This window comes from Rutidosis leptorrhynchoides, chromosome 1, assembly GCF_046630445.1.
Source record: "Rutidosis leptorrhynchoides isolate AG116_Rl617_1_P2 chromosome 1, CSIRO_AGI_Rlap_v1, whole genome shotgun sequence".
Lineage (NCBI taxonomy): Eukaryota > Viridiplantae > Streptophyta > Magnoliopsida > Asterales > Asteraceae > Rutidosis > Rutidosis leptorrhynchoides.
In genome coordinates, this window is record NC_092333.1 from 523,539,196 (window position 1) to 523,555,652 (window position 16,457).

A 16,457-nucleotide genomic window follows, 5' to 3' on the forward strand; every position below is an offset into this window, starting at 1 on the left:
GAATTATCTTGTAACTATTGTATATATCTGTTGTAACGAAAGTAAAGTGAGTTTATCTTCAAAATCATATCAAATTATAAGATATAGATAACTCATCAAAAGATCTCAAAACAAACTTAAAGGGACGAATTTACTGTCTACTCTCACTAGGTCCCTAAGTGCTGGCTTTAGTGTTTTCTCTTCAAGTCATAGGTTTTGTCATCATCAAATAGGGGGAGATTGTTGAGTCCCCAAAATAATTAAGGATTTAATTATGACAAAACAATATTTATTTGCACTAAAGTGTTATGTGCAGCCAGCACAAGTTTGTTTATGTATAGTCAGCTAATATAGTTGTGTCGAGTGTTTAGTATGCTGCCTAGTCTATCAGCACAAGGTAGAAATGTATTCTTCGAATCAGCACAGGATGTGCACCCAGCAAATCAAGAATATCAAGTGACTCAGCATATGAAGGACCAGTAAGTCTGGATATCAGCATACAACACAAGACAGCCATGCTCCATTACAAGCATGGTAGTTTCCCAGAGTGGTCTACATCAACGCACTATTCAACAGAAGTCGAAGACAAAGTTGAACAGAAAAGGACAGGAGTCGGCGGCTGACAAGTGACCTTACAAGACCACGTGGGAATGCAGAAGTGGAACGCATGTGCAGACATGTGTTATACTTTATTCATACCTAGGGAACACATCATTCCATTTGTTCAAATCAAATGGTAGTGCCAAACCGAATTGGTGTGTTCCTGCAAATAGCTACCTAAGAGGAAAGAAGGAGAGCACGCCTTCTGACACAATTGTCCCCACAAGTACAAGGCATCCAATGTACTAGTGGACAATAGATTAATTACACGGTTAATAGAACTACTATATATATTGTTGTATCCACTATTGTAAAAACTAGTGGTGTGGGTTTATCTGTTAGAGTCCAAACCGTGTAATAGCTTTAGTTTATCTCTTAGCTATAATCTAGGTAATCTGTATCAACCAACTATCATTTCCGCCAAGGATAGTTGTGATTCTTTCTGATTTAATCAATAAATAATAATCGTTGAAAATTACCTGTGACTCTATCTTAGTTACTACAGAATACTAAACGTGTTTAACTGACTAGTTAATTAAGAAAAGAATTGTATTCACCCCCCCCTCTACAATACTCCTGTTGTTATTAAGGGACCAACACTCTATTTCCATCTTTTGTATCTCGGTTCTCGGACAATACTCATCAATCATAGCCGCTTTGAACTCCTCCCATGGCGTAGCATACGCCTCATCAATACCTTGTGCCTGAGTCATGGTGTTCCACCACGTGAGGGCGCAATCAGATAGCGTGCAGGAAGCAAATTTGGTTTTGTTGGACTCAGAACAGTTGCTGACTCGGAATACTGATTCAAGCTTTTCAAACCATCTTGTGAGACCAACAGGCCCCCTCAGTTCCGCTGAAGTTATGTGGCTTACAGCTCTGGAATTCCTTGTAGGTGCACTCTTTTCGAACGGGTTGGATAACCGGCGGTGGTTCCGCTTGAGGGTTCATTTCCGCCAAGGCTGCGGCGACTCGTTCATTAATCATCTCTTCGATTTGAGCTGCTGTGGGTGTTGTTCGTGTGTTTGCCATTGCCCTTCGAAACAGAAATTTTGACTTAAGTCAAAATCTCGCATTTAATATATAATAATATAGTATATAGTAAACAGGGAAACAACATAACGCATGCCAATTAAGTAACGCAACCAGGCACAAATACCGCAAAACCAACATACAGTAATGTAAATAGAACACTGTGCAAGAATTTAACAATACAAAGTTCCATTAATAAAGAGTTGCATACATAAGTTCGTACATTACATAAGGAAAACATGGAACTACAACGAGATTACAAAATGAAACCTACTACAAAGCTCTATGGTGACGGTGGGTAAAGGATGTCCAGCACATGGGACATCTGCTCCTCGAGCTCAGTCACCCGAGCACGGAGGATCTCCACCTCCCTCGCCAGTTCCTCGACAGAGGGAGGGGCTGGCAGTGCAGGCGGTGCTGCTGGTGCAGATGGTGCTGGTGGTGCAGATGGTCCGGCTCCAGAGGTAGATGCTGCATGGCGGTAAGGCTTACGCACGAACGGATCAGCCGGGTAAGGCACGACCCGCTTACGGGCGGTAACCCTACGACGCTGACCATGTGCGTTAGTGAACGCTCGACCTCCGTTGATCCCCGGAATAACGGTGCCATTGAAACGGTACCGCTTCTTCGGCGGGGTGGAGGGTGGCTGCACAGGTGTATCATCAAGGTTCTCCTCGTCGGAGTCTTCATCACTAGTGTCGTCTGTGGATGAGTCGTCGGATGATGAATCAGCTAGGGGTGGCGGCGATCGGCGACCGGTAGTCATGATCCGGTATCTGAAAGGTGGGATCGATATGACACGTCCATCAAGAAGGCGTCGGCACCAATGGTTATGCTCATTACGGAACGGAACGTCGCCGTATTCCCCGGGAATCACAACACCACCGGGGCGGGGCTGTGGCTCCTGAGGTACCGGGGCAACTGGAGCTGGAATCTCCGGAGGGTCCTGGGTTCTGACTGCGGTAACCACTGGTACAGGTGTATGGCTGCTGGTTCCGGAGGATGAAGCGCCGGGGTCACTGGTTAATGGGATCTGTGTGTCGGTAGCAGCAGTAGGTGAGGTGGCTGACGAGTCTGAATCGCTGCCCAAAATAATGACAGGTGGAATATCCGACATCTGAACAAGGAAAATAAATTTTCCATATCAGTAAGTCATAAGCAAGCAAATATTAGGCACTATAGCAACCTAGCATGACAATCAGTACTAATCAGAGATAACATGTGAAAGCAGATAGTAGTCATGCCAAGGCAGAAATAGGCATACAGCAAGTTCGCATGGCAAAAAAAGATAAGCAATAGCATGCAGTAAGATCATACATCAGAAAGTAGGCAAAGCATGTAGTAAGTCTCGCAGAAACAAGTAGACAAGCTAGTTGTAGATTAGTCCTATTAGTGAATCCTACTTAGGTCCGGTCTAGACTCACTAATGCAACCTAATTCCCTACAACCAATGCTCTGATACCAACTGTGATGCCCCGCACAAAACCATCATGTACGGATCATCAACAACAGGATCATCACAAGGTCAAACACTATATGCTGTTTGAAAACCGATTTGCATTCATTAAAAGATAACGTTTTACAAAGATAACATGTCATAAGACTTATTACAAACCATTGCTCCAAAATAACATAAGTTTACGAATGCAAAACATAAGTTTCATAATTTGAGACATCTCTAGTAATGCAGCGGATAACTAGTACAGTAGGTCCATAACAGCAATTCAATAACAGCATGACAGCAAGTGAAACAGCATGACATCAAGTCTAACAGCAGAAGCAATAAACCTCTAGGCACCTGAGAAATACACGCTTAAAAAGTCAACACGAATGTTGGTGAGCTATAGTTTAAGTTGTAATAATAACGTAAGATAGGCCACGAGATTTCAGTGCTGCAACAGTGTATCAAAACAGTATGAAAAGTATATGCATAACCGTGGGCACCCGGTAACTAGACTTAACGTTTATAACCCCCTGAAAGTACACTTGGCGAGTGCGTATGTTTACGAAGTATTAAACACCCGTTAAATGCTAGCGCGACTAGCCCGAGTGGGGATGTCAAACCCTATGGATCCATATCTAAGATTCGCGTTCACCGGTTCAAAGACCAATGACTAAACGTTACCGTGCTAAAGGGAATGTTTATGCCGTTATATAACCCACACACATATAAAGTTTAAGTACTCGTGCCTAACACGTAAAACGTAAAAAGCGCATGTATTCTCAGTCCCAAAAATAGTAAAATTGGTAAAAAGGGATGCTATAACTCACAGTGAAAAGCGGTAAAGTCGGTAATGAAAGTACGCAAGTAGTAAGTCGGTCCGAAAAGTCGTCAACCTAAATCAAAGGTTACTAAGTCAGTAGGTTGTCTTTATATATTCCAATAGTGCATAAAATAAGTTTAAGTGTCATCATCATCATCATTCATCATCATAAAAGCTAAGTAAGTTTGACGAGAATAGAGATCGAAACAATAGGCTGACTTCGGTCAGCTGCTACGACCTCTACGTAAATCGAAAAGATGCATGGTCAGTGGCTATGGATCCGTATATGAGTTCCCTAACAGTTGACCAATTTTCAGAACCTAACTCGTCTTCCTTTGACCATGGCGACGGTTTAAGTGCGAGTAGGTCAGAAATTTCAGCACAACGTTAATAGGGTGTAGTGACTATCGGAGGGCCATAAATCCTAAACCGTAACTCAGATTAAGACGAGGCCTAAACGGAAAATCATCTACTCGAACCGAACTAACTGAAAATCAACTTTCCAGTAGCCCAGGTGGTCTGATCAGATACGAAAATCAGTGGACAAGTGCTCCGGTGGGGTTCTTGGTGCTTGATGCTCATCACGGTTCTCATCCTTGATGCTTGTAGCTTCAAGTGTACAACTCGTTGATGGTTTAGCATCACTTTTGACCAAGATTCACCATCAATACACAATATTTTAAGACCAAGTACGAACACAACTCATTCATGAGTCTTAGATGGATGATGAACCAAGGTTACATCATATCCTTAGTCTTAACACAATTTCAATTCACAATAACAACTAAAGTTACAAACTTTACATTAATTCAACAAGTAATAGCACAATCTAAGTCAAATGAGGTGATGGAACCCTAAGCTAGAGAGCTTGGATCCATTTCACACAAGTTACAAGGTTACAAAACTAGAAAGCTTGAACCTTTAAGTGTTCTTGAAGATCTTGAAGCATAAAGCTTGGATCTTTAAGATATATGAAGATAACAAACATAAGTTTGAATCTTTTTCACAAAACAACATGATCAAAGTAAAAAGAACTTAGATCTAACAAAAAGATATGAAGATCCAAGCTAGAAAGCTTGCATCTTGTTTGTTCTTGAAGATCTTGAAGCATAAAGCTTGGATCTTGAAGATGCATGAAGATTACAAACAAAAGTTTGAATCTTTATCATAAAATAGAAAGATTAAAGTATAAAAGAAGTAGATCTACAAAAGATATGAAGATTCAAGCTAGAAAGCTTGAATCTTCCATGTTCTTGAAAGATTCATGCTTGAATCAACAAGATATAAGTAAGATCAAAGCTACAAGGAACTTGATCTCCATAAGAATGATGATGATGTACACGAAATTGATGAAGAAAAGAGGAAGAAAAAGAAAACTTACAAGTATGGAAAGAAAGAAAGAACAAGTGTGTGAAAAACCAAAATGAGAGTAAGTGTTAAATGAATGGGATTAGGCTAGTATTTATAAGCAAATGAGTATCACATGGATTGATGAGGTGGCCATGAGGCCTCATGGTGGACGAAATTTTTGAGGGGGGAGGGGGAGACACCATGTTGCTTTTTGGTTAGTGGTTGTCTAAAGTGTGTCCTTTTGCTAGAATCCCATGTGACAATTAGATAAACCTTATCCATTATGCTAGTATGACTCATTAATTAATTTATTTATTATTATGGGCCACTAGTAATAATACTTGGGCTAATTAATTGGGTCACTAGCTAGAGTAGGGTGGGCTTGAGCCCAACAAGGTAAAAAGTCCAACAAGACTAACTATTGGGCTTTAGCAATTAAATAAATAAAATTAAGCATCCAAAAGCCCAGGTAATTATTATCAGAGAATAATAATTAATATTTCGCAGTCCAAAAGTTCCGGTTCCGACAAAAGTCAAACGTGCGCGCAGTCCGCGGTTTATTCGTAACGGCAAGTAACACAAACGGTTATAAAGCATCCAATGGACAAGTTAAGCATTCTACATACCCCAGGGCACATTTTTAAGTATATATGAATATAAAACACGTGTGCCAAGGTTTCGGAGTAATAAAGTAACACAGTACGCACAAATACGCAGTTTCGCTAAAATACAAGGCATAAAAGCAAGTCGAAAAAGTCGGGTCGTTACAGAACCAATCTGATAGTCGTCATCTTCAGTACTGGAGAAAAGATTTCAGCATAGTCGACTCCTTTCTTTTGTTGAAATCCTTTGACAACTAATCTTGCTTTGTATCGTTTAGAACCATCCCCTTCATCTTTGACTCTGAAAACCCATTTATTCTGTAAGACCCTTTTTCCTGGTGGTAACTTGGTCAGCTTCGCAGTTTGATTCTTTAATAAAGATTCCATCTCACTTTGCATAGTCTGCTCCCACTAAAACGAATCTTTCACCTTCATTGCCTCAGAATAACATTCCGGTTCACCATTTTCTGTCAGAAGAAGATAGTTAACTATTTGGACTAAACTTATCTGGCTGTCTTGTGACTCTCGTAGATCGCCTGACCCAATTGGACTGGTCAGGTTGTGGTGGGGGCTGTGGGGGATGCTCATCATCAGAATCTGAGCTCCCACTATCCATTCTCCAGAGCTTTCACTGTTGGAAGCTCCTAATTGGACTGGTCAGGTTGTGGTGGGGGCTGTGATCAGAATCTGAGATTTCACTGTTGGAAGCTCCCACTGGAACTTCAATTCCATTCTCCGGAGTTTCCATTTATTCTTCTCTAGTTGTCTATGTGTCAACCTCAAATTCAACTGATTCTTTTTCTTTTGGTGTTGAGTTGAAATCCTTGTACAATTCTGCTTCATTGAAGGTGGCATGTTTACTTCTGATAACATGTTTTCCCTTGTTATCCCATAACATGTAACCCATGTCACTTCCCCAATATCCAATGAACACGTACTTCTTTGCTTTTGCATCGAGTTTGTCACCATCTTTATTAATATCATATGCACTGCACCCAAAGATTTTTAGATGCTCATAACTGACTGTTTTTCCTCTCCATTCTTCTTCGGGTATTTTGAAATCAAGTGGAGCTGATGGAGAATGGTTGTTCAAATAAGCGGCAGTGCTTACTGCATCAGCCCATAGAGTCTTTGGCAGCCCACAATTAAGTCTCATGCTACGTGCTCTCTCATTTAAAGTACAATTCATCCTTTCTGCAACTCCGTTTTGCTGTGGAGTACCTGGAACCGTCTTGATCATCCGAATGCCATGATCAGCACAATAGTTAACGAATTCGGTGCTGATATATTCTCCTCCATTATCCGACTTCAAGCACTTTACCTTCAAGTTAGAAGATAATTCAACAGCAGATTTTCATTTCTTAAAAGCTTCAAATACATCACATATATATTTAAGGAAGTAAACCCATACCTTAGCGTGTTGAATCGTCATTGAAAGTAACATAATAGTGTGCTCCTCCCAATGAAGAAACATGAGTAGGCCCGAACACATCCGTGTGTACCAGCTCCAACTTCTGAGCTTTTAGAGTTCCTGTTTGTGCAAAGGTGACCTTTTTCTTCTTGCCTAGAACACATGACTCGCAAAAGTCAGATTTAACTCTCTTCAGACCAGGAATTTTCTCATTTGACACTAACATTTTCATTCCTTTGTCACTCATGTGACCTAAACGTTGGTGTCACTGACTGGTTAAGCTTCGATAATTGGAAACTGCATTTACTTCATTAGCTGGAACTTCTACCATATAAAGAGTGCCTCTCTTCTTTCCCTTGGATATTATTAAGTTTTCTTTTATTACTTTCCACTGACCTTCACCGAATAGCACACCATATCCTTGATCGTCAAGCTGTCCAACAGAGATTAGTTTCTTCTTTAGGCCAGGAATAACTCGGACATTTTCCAAGGTCCAGTTAGTGCCCAAAGAAGTCTTCAGCTCTAAATCTCCAATCCCAGTGATGTCAAGCAAATGATCATTAGCCAAACGAACTTTACCAAGATTACCTGTTCGCAAATTCTTCATCAAGTGAGAACTTGGAGTAGCATGAAACGATGCTCCTGAGTTCAATAACCCAAGCATCGATTGTGTTCTCAATGCAACACAAAAGGACTTCTCATAGTCATCTGTTGTAGCTGCTACATTGACTTCCTTTCCCTTTGATGATGTTGTTGGCTTAGTGCACTGGTTTCGGAAATGCTCAGTCTCCTGACAATTTCAACATTTAATATCATTCCTTGTTCTCGACACACTCCTTCTTCTTGACTTTGACCTGCCCCTGGTGGTGTTACTTCTGCCTTTTCTCCTACTCCTCTCTTCTGTGCTAAGCGAGTTTCCTGATGGTTCTCCTGAGCTCTTCCTCCTTATGTCCTCACCAAGAATAAAATCACAAATGCCTCAAACTTAAGCTTTGAGGACTCTGTGGATCCACTGATAGCTGTGACTGATCCTGGCCAGCTTTTAGGTAACGAGGATAATAACAAAAGAGCTTTAACTTGGTCATCAAACTTTATATCAACAGACAATAGCCGAGAGATAGTATTGTTGAAGTTATTAATATGTTTTGTTACCGAGGCACCTTCTTTCAACCCGGTGTTTACCAACTGTCTGATCAAGAACACCTTGTTAGAAGCAGACGACTTCTCATACATATTTGATAAGGTCTTCATCAAACTATGTGTCGTGGTTTCATTCACAATGTTAAAGGTGACACTTTTTGTCAACGTGAGTCTGACAACTGCTAGGGCTTTCCTGTCAAGTGTCTTCCACTCGTCATCTTTCAATCTTTCTGGTTTATTCTCATTCAAGGCATCGATCAGATCCTTCTGACATAGCAAATCTGCAACCTGCATCTTCCACCACCCAAAATCTTGCCCATCAAACTTGTCGATTTTTATTCTTCCTTCTTCTACCATTGTAAAAGTTTTATCATATCTGATGGACAACAACAAAACACACCTAAACACACCTGTGAAATAGCAGCAACTGTGATGATCAGAGGAATGGCAACAACTGTGATCAGCTGCAGAGGTTTAATCGTAACAGCAATAGCTGTTGGTGACGGCTAGGGTTTGACCTGCAAACAGCTGTGATCGTCTAGGGTTCCTGAGCAGCTGTTAGAACCTGTAATCTGCTTAACGTAACAGCAGCAGATCTGAAGCAGATGTGATCTATAACGGCAGCAGCAGACGTGGTCTGCAGCAGCAAAACGTGATCGACTAGGGTTAAACCTGTGCTCTAGATACCAGTTGTTAAGGCTAGATCTGCTCTTGATCAGAGTAATAACCCTAACTTAATTAACAATCACAAGCACACAACAATAGTAGCCGAGATAATAAACACAAGAAAGAAAATAACACGACACAAGAATTATAGTGGTTCGGTCTCGATGTGAGACTTAATCCACTTTGAAACTAGAGAGTATTCTTTATTACTTTGGAGGTGATACAAAATACGTACAATATGAGAGAGTATTTATAGACTATGAATTAGACAAATCCTAGTCTAATTAATCCTAGATCCGGCCCATTTAAGTTAGGGTTGGCCATACCCTAACTTAACCACCAAGCAAACCTCTGTCGTTTTATTTAACTTTACAGCTAAACATTGACCGAAGCCTACACCTCAACAGAATCTCATATATGTATGGTGAGCGTTGACTAGAGACGGTAAATTAAATATACTATATACTAATATACACAATTATCTTGTACAGATTAACCATTTCACAATATTTTTGTCAATTCATAAATAGATTATTTTCTCAAGTAGTTTGACTTTGTGGTATACCCTATTAGTTCTGTGATCTTCCTATCTTTTTTTGTGTTGAAGGTCACTTATAGAACATCTATTTGTATTGTGACCATACTTGTTTACCTTTGCTTACTTGTTCTTCTAGACTGGAACATTGGGACTCGGTGTTAATTTGTTACTCTTTTCGTCCCAATTCTATTGTACGTTATTCCATTTTAGAATGTTCTAAATTAATTGTACACTTACATATCCATAAATAGATAAGAATAAAGAAGTAAAATTCTGTTATACCCCTACTTTATGCAACAAATAGACAGGTAAAAGGTATGGTGAAACTGTAAAGTTAACAAAAAGTGATATTTCTTAAATGCGTGTTTTTTTTGTTGTCTTGGGACAATAGAATTGGGGCGGAGGGGAGGGAGTATTACTCATGGGTTTGTTGTGTTTTTGTAAGTTTGTTATATTTAAGTGTTGTGTTCGTTTATGTATCTTTAAGGTATGAATTCGACGAATTTGAAGGTCATTGTATGGATTCTCGTCAAATTCTTCAATTTATCTTATTATGTTTTACATGCACTTTGAATTATTATATTAGACATTACAGAAGTTATGAATGTGATTAACAGAAGTCTTTTATTTGCTTGTAGGATTGCCGTAAAACACTCATAGTCAACACGGGAGCACAAAGTCAGAAACGTAGTACGCTGTATTTAAGTTGCCGTTTGTTTATGATATCCTTAAATGTTAGATTAGTGAAAAGGTGAAAACCAAATCCTTCATTTGTGGCATGTGAAGGCGGTGAAAGATTCGATTGTCATGATTGTTGCGGAAAAAGGTCACTCTGATCATCTCTCTTCCTCGGAAATACACCGCTATAGATGGATTACAATAAAACAGGTCAGTTCGGGTTTTATTTGACGCGTCAAATATACAAATAGCTAAAAAATCAAATGTTTTGAATGGGTTAGCCGGGTGTAAAGTGACTTGACTTCCTAAATTGGTAAACATCATCATGTATGCGTTTACAGTTGTGACCCAGATGTATCTTACTGTTACTCACTCTGACACCAACTGACCCACCTTGATCTGCAAATAAAAGTTTATGTTTTGTCCCAAACCTAATTGCCCTTTAACCAATCATGCCAACCCTATCTTTGTTTGTTCTAGTTTTGAATTAGATTGGATGATAAAGTCCAAACAATGCACTTATTAACTCTTAATGAGCTTGTACAACTATATTCAAGCTTTTCTAATTGGGAGTTGATCCGTACATCACTTGTTTTTTTGCCATACACCACCAAATACAATTTTTGACTATTTTACCCTTTCTAACTCAAGGCCCTTTTCCCTAAATTAATTATGAGAAAGGGTAAAATGGTCCAAAATTAAATTTTGATGGTGTATGGCAAAAAGTAAGTGGTGTACGTACCAGCTCCCTTTCTAATTAAGGGTATAATAAATAATAATATATAATATAATAATTAATAATTATAACTAAGTCCAATATGACGCCCTGAATTTTTTTGGGGTTTAAATGCATTTTTTATGCATCAGTACACTTTATTAATTTACTGCCTAGCAAGTATTATATAAAATTTTAAGACATATTAATACTCTTCCTTCCAAAATTTGTGAACAATTTTGTTTATGCAATTTTTGATTACTCTGTAGACATTCTACAATGGAAGCTCAAGCTATTTTACAGTTCACACCTCTTTTGGTGTCCGCACAACGCAAGAAATATTCACCCATAAAAATCAAATCACCACCAAATGTGTACACTAAACACTGCCGTATTTTAGCATTCAACGCCTCCCCAACACGAGAAAAGGATTCAAAAAAGCGGGTCGTTGTTACAGGTATGGGTGTTATCTCTTTGCTTGGAAACAACGTTGATACGTTCTATGACAGACTCTTAAATGGGGAGAACAGAGTCATGTTTATAGATAAATTTGACGCTTCAAAGCTCCAAACCAAGTTTGGTGCTCAGATTCGTGACTTCAACGCTGATGGGTATATCGATGAATTCAACGGCCAAAAGCTTGATACTTTTCTAACTTATTCCATTGTTGCAGCAAATAAAGCTATTGACCATGCTTCCCTTGGTGTTCATGAACGTTCCAAAGTTGTATTCCAACTTCTATTTATTACACCATCCGTCCCAAAATTATTGTCACTTTGACTTTTTAAGTCTTTATTGTACAACTTTGACTTAAGTATTTCTGTTTGTGTTGTATAGTATTCGATGAAAGTTATACCAATGAAAAACATATCTTAAAATCGAATCCATTCATTTAATTTTCATAAAAAGAAAGACTTTGAAAAGTTAAACGAGACAGTTATTTTGGGACGGAGAAATTAACAATGTTGGATATGAATGATGGGTTATACTTACATTAATCTATGATGTATGCAGATCGATAAAGAACGAGCAGGGGTGATCATTGGATCGGGATTTGGGGGCATGTCCGTATTGTCTAATAGTATAGAGTCTTTTATAAAGAGTGGTTGTATGAAAATTCCAGCTTCTCCTTATAATGTAAACAAGGCAGCAGCAGCAGTTGGTATTAATCTTGGATTTATGGGACCAAACTACTCGATTGCATCTGCTTGTGCGACATCAAACTATTGTATATGTGCTGCTGCAAATCATATACGGGAAGGGGATGCTGATTTAATTATCGTTGGAGGTGTCGAAGAATCATTTTGTGACGTTAGTGTGGGAAGTCTTGCTGCTACCGGAGCAACATCCACAAGAAATGATGATCCGCAAAAAGCTTCAAGACCATGGGACAAAGATAGAGACGGATTTGTCATCGGCGAAGGTGCTGGACTTCTGGTACTTAACGTTAATTATCACAAGAAATAAAATCGAATAGCATTTGATTATAAAGTCTGTAATTCTTTAATTGTCTTGTTTTCTAAACTTCCCTTATTTTCGCAAAAAAAAAAAAAAAAAAAAAAAAAAAAACATTTATATTTGATAATGTATTTGGTTAATTTGCAGGTGATGGAGAGTTTAGAACATGCCATGAAAAGGGATGCACCGATATTTGCTGAGTTCTTGGGGGGCTCGGTAAACTGTGATGCTTATCATATAACTAATCCGCGGCCAGATGGGTTTGGTGTTTCATCCTGCATTAAGAACTGCCTTGTAAATGGCGGTATCTCGACAGAGGAGGTAATTTTTTTACTTTCTGCTTAATCAAAAATGTTAAACTTTTGAAGATGTTGTCGGAGGTCTCTTAGGAAGTAATCTCTCTGCCCCTCGAGTAGAGAGAGGATGAGTTTTTCTTCCCGTGGGTAGGAAATTCTTTTCCTACACGTGGGTGGAGAAACGAATTCTCTTTTATTCTAGGGTAGAGGAAGGATTCTCGACATCTCACCTCCCTCATACTTCGCATGTACGGGATTGGGTATTGTTATTGTTATAAAAGTTTGAAGATGTAAAAACATTATATAATATGCATTTAGTGATGTGGTTGTGTTCAAACAAAATCATCTTGTTAGGTAAGCTACATTAATGCACACGCAACTTCTACGGTGGTCGGGGATGTGGCCGAGGCAAAGGCTATCAACGATGTATTTAAGTGCAATAAAACAATCAAAGTTAACTCAACCAAGGTGATCTTCCTCTTTATTGTCAATCTTTTAACAAAGTCGACTCTATTTTTTAATGTATAATTTTCTTGTGTACGTTTCAGTCTATAATCGGACATTGTATGGCAGCCGCTGGCGGTATAGAAGCTATTGCTACAATTAAAGCGATCCAAACCGGATGGTTGCACCCGACTATTAATCAATTTGTAAGTGATGATGATACTTATAATCCTAATTAATTCATAGCTTATTCCTCAGTCTAATTATAGTTCTCATGTGTATTTGTTGCAATGTAGAATCTTGAACCTATAGTACAGTTTGACACTGTCGCAAATGAGAAAAAGCAACATGAAATCAATGTTGGTGAGTTTAATACCTTTTTCTATGTATCTTAAATAGTTGCCCCTCCCACACACACACACACACACACACATATAATTATAACATTACTGAATCAAATATTTTTGTTATGCAGCTATTTCAAATTCATTTGGTTTTGGAGGACACAACTCCGTTGTAGCATTTACTGCATTCAAACCTTGAAATGATAACTAAGAATATTGTTTTTTGTTACGCTTCAAGCGCCATTTTAGTTATGAAATTTGATAAAAAAATGTGCAATGTAATATGATGATAATCTGGTGCTTGCGGATTTATGTGTCATATTGAGAATGATTTGAAAAATCCATGGTGTTTGTTTAATCACTTAACCATATTGAAAGCCCTAAGTTGTGTTTCATAACATGCTTTGAAAGATCTGGATAGAGTTAAAACTAGCTCTTACATATATCATATGTATCGAACTATCATTAATTACTACATGTGTGAAATTAGTTGTTGTTGTTGTTGTTGTTGTTGTTGTTGTTGTTGTTTGCTCTTTCATTAACTACTACAATATTTTATTGGACAAAATTATACGGCTCGTCCTTGTAGTTGGTATATTGCACCCGAGTTCTCGTGGTTTTAGTTTTTTACTTGAATCGTCCTTTAGGCTTACAATCGTTAATTTTTTTGGTTAAAGCAAACCCATATCAAAAAACTCCAACCCAATCAAAATCAACTTCTTCCACCAAATCAAAAACCATAAACCAAATTCAAATCAAAACCCTAATCGGATCCAAATCAAAACCAACATAAAATTAAATGCTTATGTTGTTGATTACAACTCATTCGGATCAGGAGCCACCTCCTTTGAACACCTTCTATGTCTTCCCATCTTTTCTTCTACATCTAAAAACGCACAAATCTAAACTAAGTGAACACTCAATTGATGGTTCTATAAGAGTGAACTATATGAATCGAAGATGGTCTTCTTAAAACTCAACCAAGCTAGCATGAATGACGGGAACACCTTGACTTATAAGCCCTCACCCAATCCCATACTTAGGTGATGTGGCATCGTAACAAGACTCCACCATTGTCATGGTGTTATGAGGACAAACCGGAGAAGACCCGAATACTCACCCAGGGATGAACCAAATGTAAAATGTAAGCTCGGACCAGCCATAAGCTCAGTTGTAGAACTCACTCCAAAAAGCTAGATTGAAGGAGAAGGGGACACCTTGACTTATAAGTCATCGCTCAATCCCATACTTGGGCGATGTGGGGTCGTAACACATATCTTCGATCATTGTGAACCATTCGTTTTCATGGCTGCGAACAAGGAAACACCATTGAAGTCGTCGGTCTTTATACAGACAAGGTGGTGGTGCGATTTAACTCAAATCGTTCCTCATTTTGCGATTTTTATTTCCAGCAAGTACAAACACTAGAACTGATGGTAAAGACTAAAAAATATGCAGCTTAACATGTTTGTTATGGTGAGGGTGTGTCTAATGAAGTTGGGTATTATAGATCTGAATGATTGTTACAGGGATAAATGGTTTTAGTAATTTATTACTGTGATTTATGTTTGGTTTAATTGTTGGAGTATGGAGACATTTAAACAAAGTTGAAAATGTCGCCACAAAAGATGAGTTAAAGTGTTGCACGAATTTTGCAGATTTCGGTATGCGTGAAACAGAGCAATGCGGCGCATCACTCTAAGGATGCGGCGCATCCATGCAGCAAAATAGTCCGAAGGTTTTGGATGCGGAGCATTGAGCTGTTATGGCGCATCAATGGGGTCGGATGCGGCGCATCACTTCTTGATGCGGCGCATCTGGAGCTGGTACTTGAATCTGAAACGTGGAAAGCAGGTGATGCGGTGCATCACTCATCAGATGCGGCGCATCTGGTGTCTGGCAGCAATTTGGCAAGTTGCAACCTTTACATCCGAGCATGCTTTGGCCTCCTTTCACTTTAGGTGCAAAGTTGATCACTTTACACCTAAAATTAGGGCTGTGATCATGCCAATACAAGGTGGAAAGCATGGCTAGTTGGTTTATCTTTCATGATTGCTAGCACACTTGAAGATCAAGTTGAAGTTTCATGGTGTTCTTGTTTTCTCTATATATAGAACTCATTGTATGCAATTGTAACACACCACATACAAATATTCAGTAAATAAACACTCTCTAGTTGGTCCGTGGACTAAAGCAATCACAACGATTGCATATAACCACGTTATATCTTGTGTCGTTCTTACATTTCTTGAATTTTAATCTTTCGTTCATTAAGTGGGTTGAGTGATCTTGATAGTATCACTACTCGGCTAGTAATCTTGTAGAATTACTAGCGTTGTTTGGGTCCTAATATCCTAACAACTGGTATCTAGAGCACAAGGTTTCGTTAAGGGAACAATGGCGGAAGATGGAAAGTTTAGAATCGACCGATTCGATGGGAGAGACTTTGAATTTTGGAAGATGCAAATTGAAGATTACTTGTATCAAAAGAAATTACACCAACCCTTGTTAGAGATCAAGCCCGAAATCATGGACGATGCCGATTGGATGCTTTTGGATCGTCAAGCTTTGGGTGCTATTCGTCTTTCACTTGCTAAGAACGTTGCATACAACGTTGTGAATGAGAAGACGACGTTTGCTTGCTTGAAAGCACTCTCTAACATGTATGAGAAACCTACCGCTGCAAATAAGGTATTTCTCATGCGTCAATTGTTCAATACTAAGATGAAGGAAGGTACGAGTGCAACGGATCATATCAATGAATTTAATAATATCATTTCAAGACTTGAATCGGTAGAGATTAAGTTTGATTATGAACTAAAAGCACTTATCTTGCTTTCATCATTACCGGAAAGTTGGTCGGGTACGGTTACCGCGGTTAATAGCTCTACGGGAACTACTAAGCTAGCGTTTGAAGCTAGAAGGGATTTGATTCTTGGT

The 16,457-nt window shown here is 38.9% G+C and overlaps 1 protein-coding gene across 1 annotated transcript; it reads left to right on the top strand.

Moving 5' to 3' along the window:
• Positions 1-10,262: 10,262 nt before the first annotated feature.
• LOC139877090 (3-oxoacyl-[acyl-carrier-protein] synthase I, chloroplastic-like) lies at positions 10,263-13,761 on the top strand. Its single transcript, XM_071864506.1, has 8 exons — positions 10,263-10,470; positions 11,245-11,698; positions 11,990-12,412; positions 12,581-12,754; positions 13,084-13,197; positions 13,278-13,379; positions 13,470-13,536; positions 13,649-13,761. The coding sequence occupies exons 2-8, from the start codon at positions 11,255-11,257 to the stop codon at positions 13,714-13,716; spliced, it is 1,392 nt and encodes a 463-aa protein (XP_071720607.1). The 5' UTR covers positions 10,263-10,470; positions 11,245-11,254; the 3' UTR covers positions 13,717-13,761.
• Positions 13,762-16,457: the final 2,696 nt, after the last annotated feature.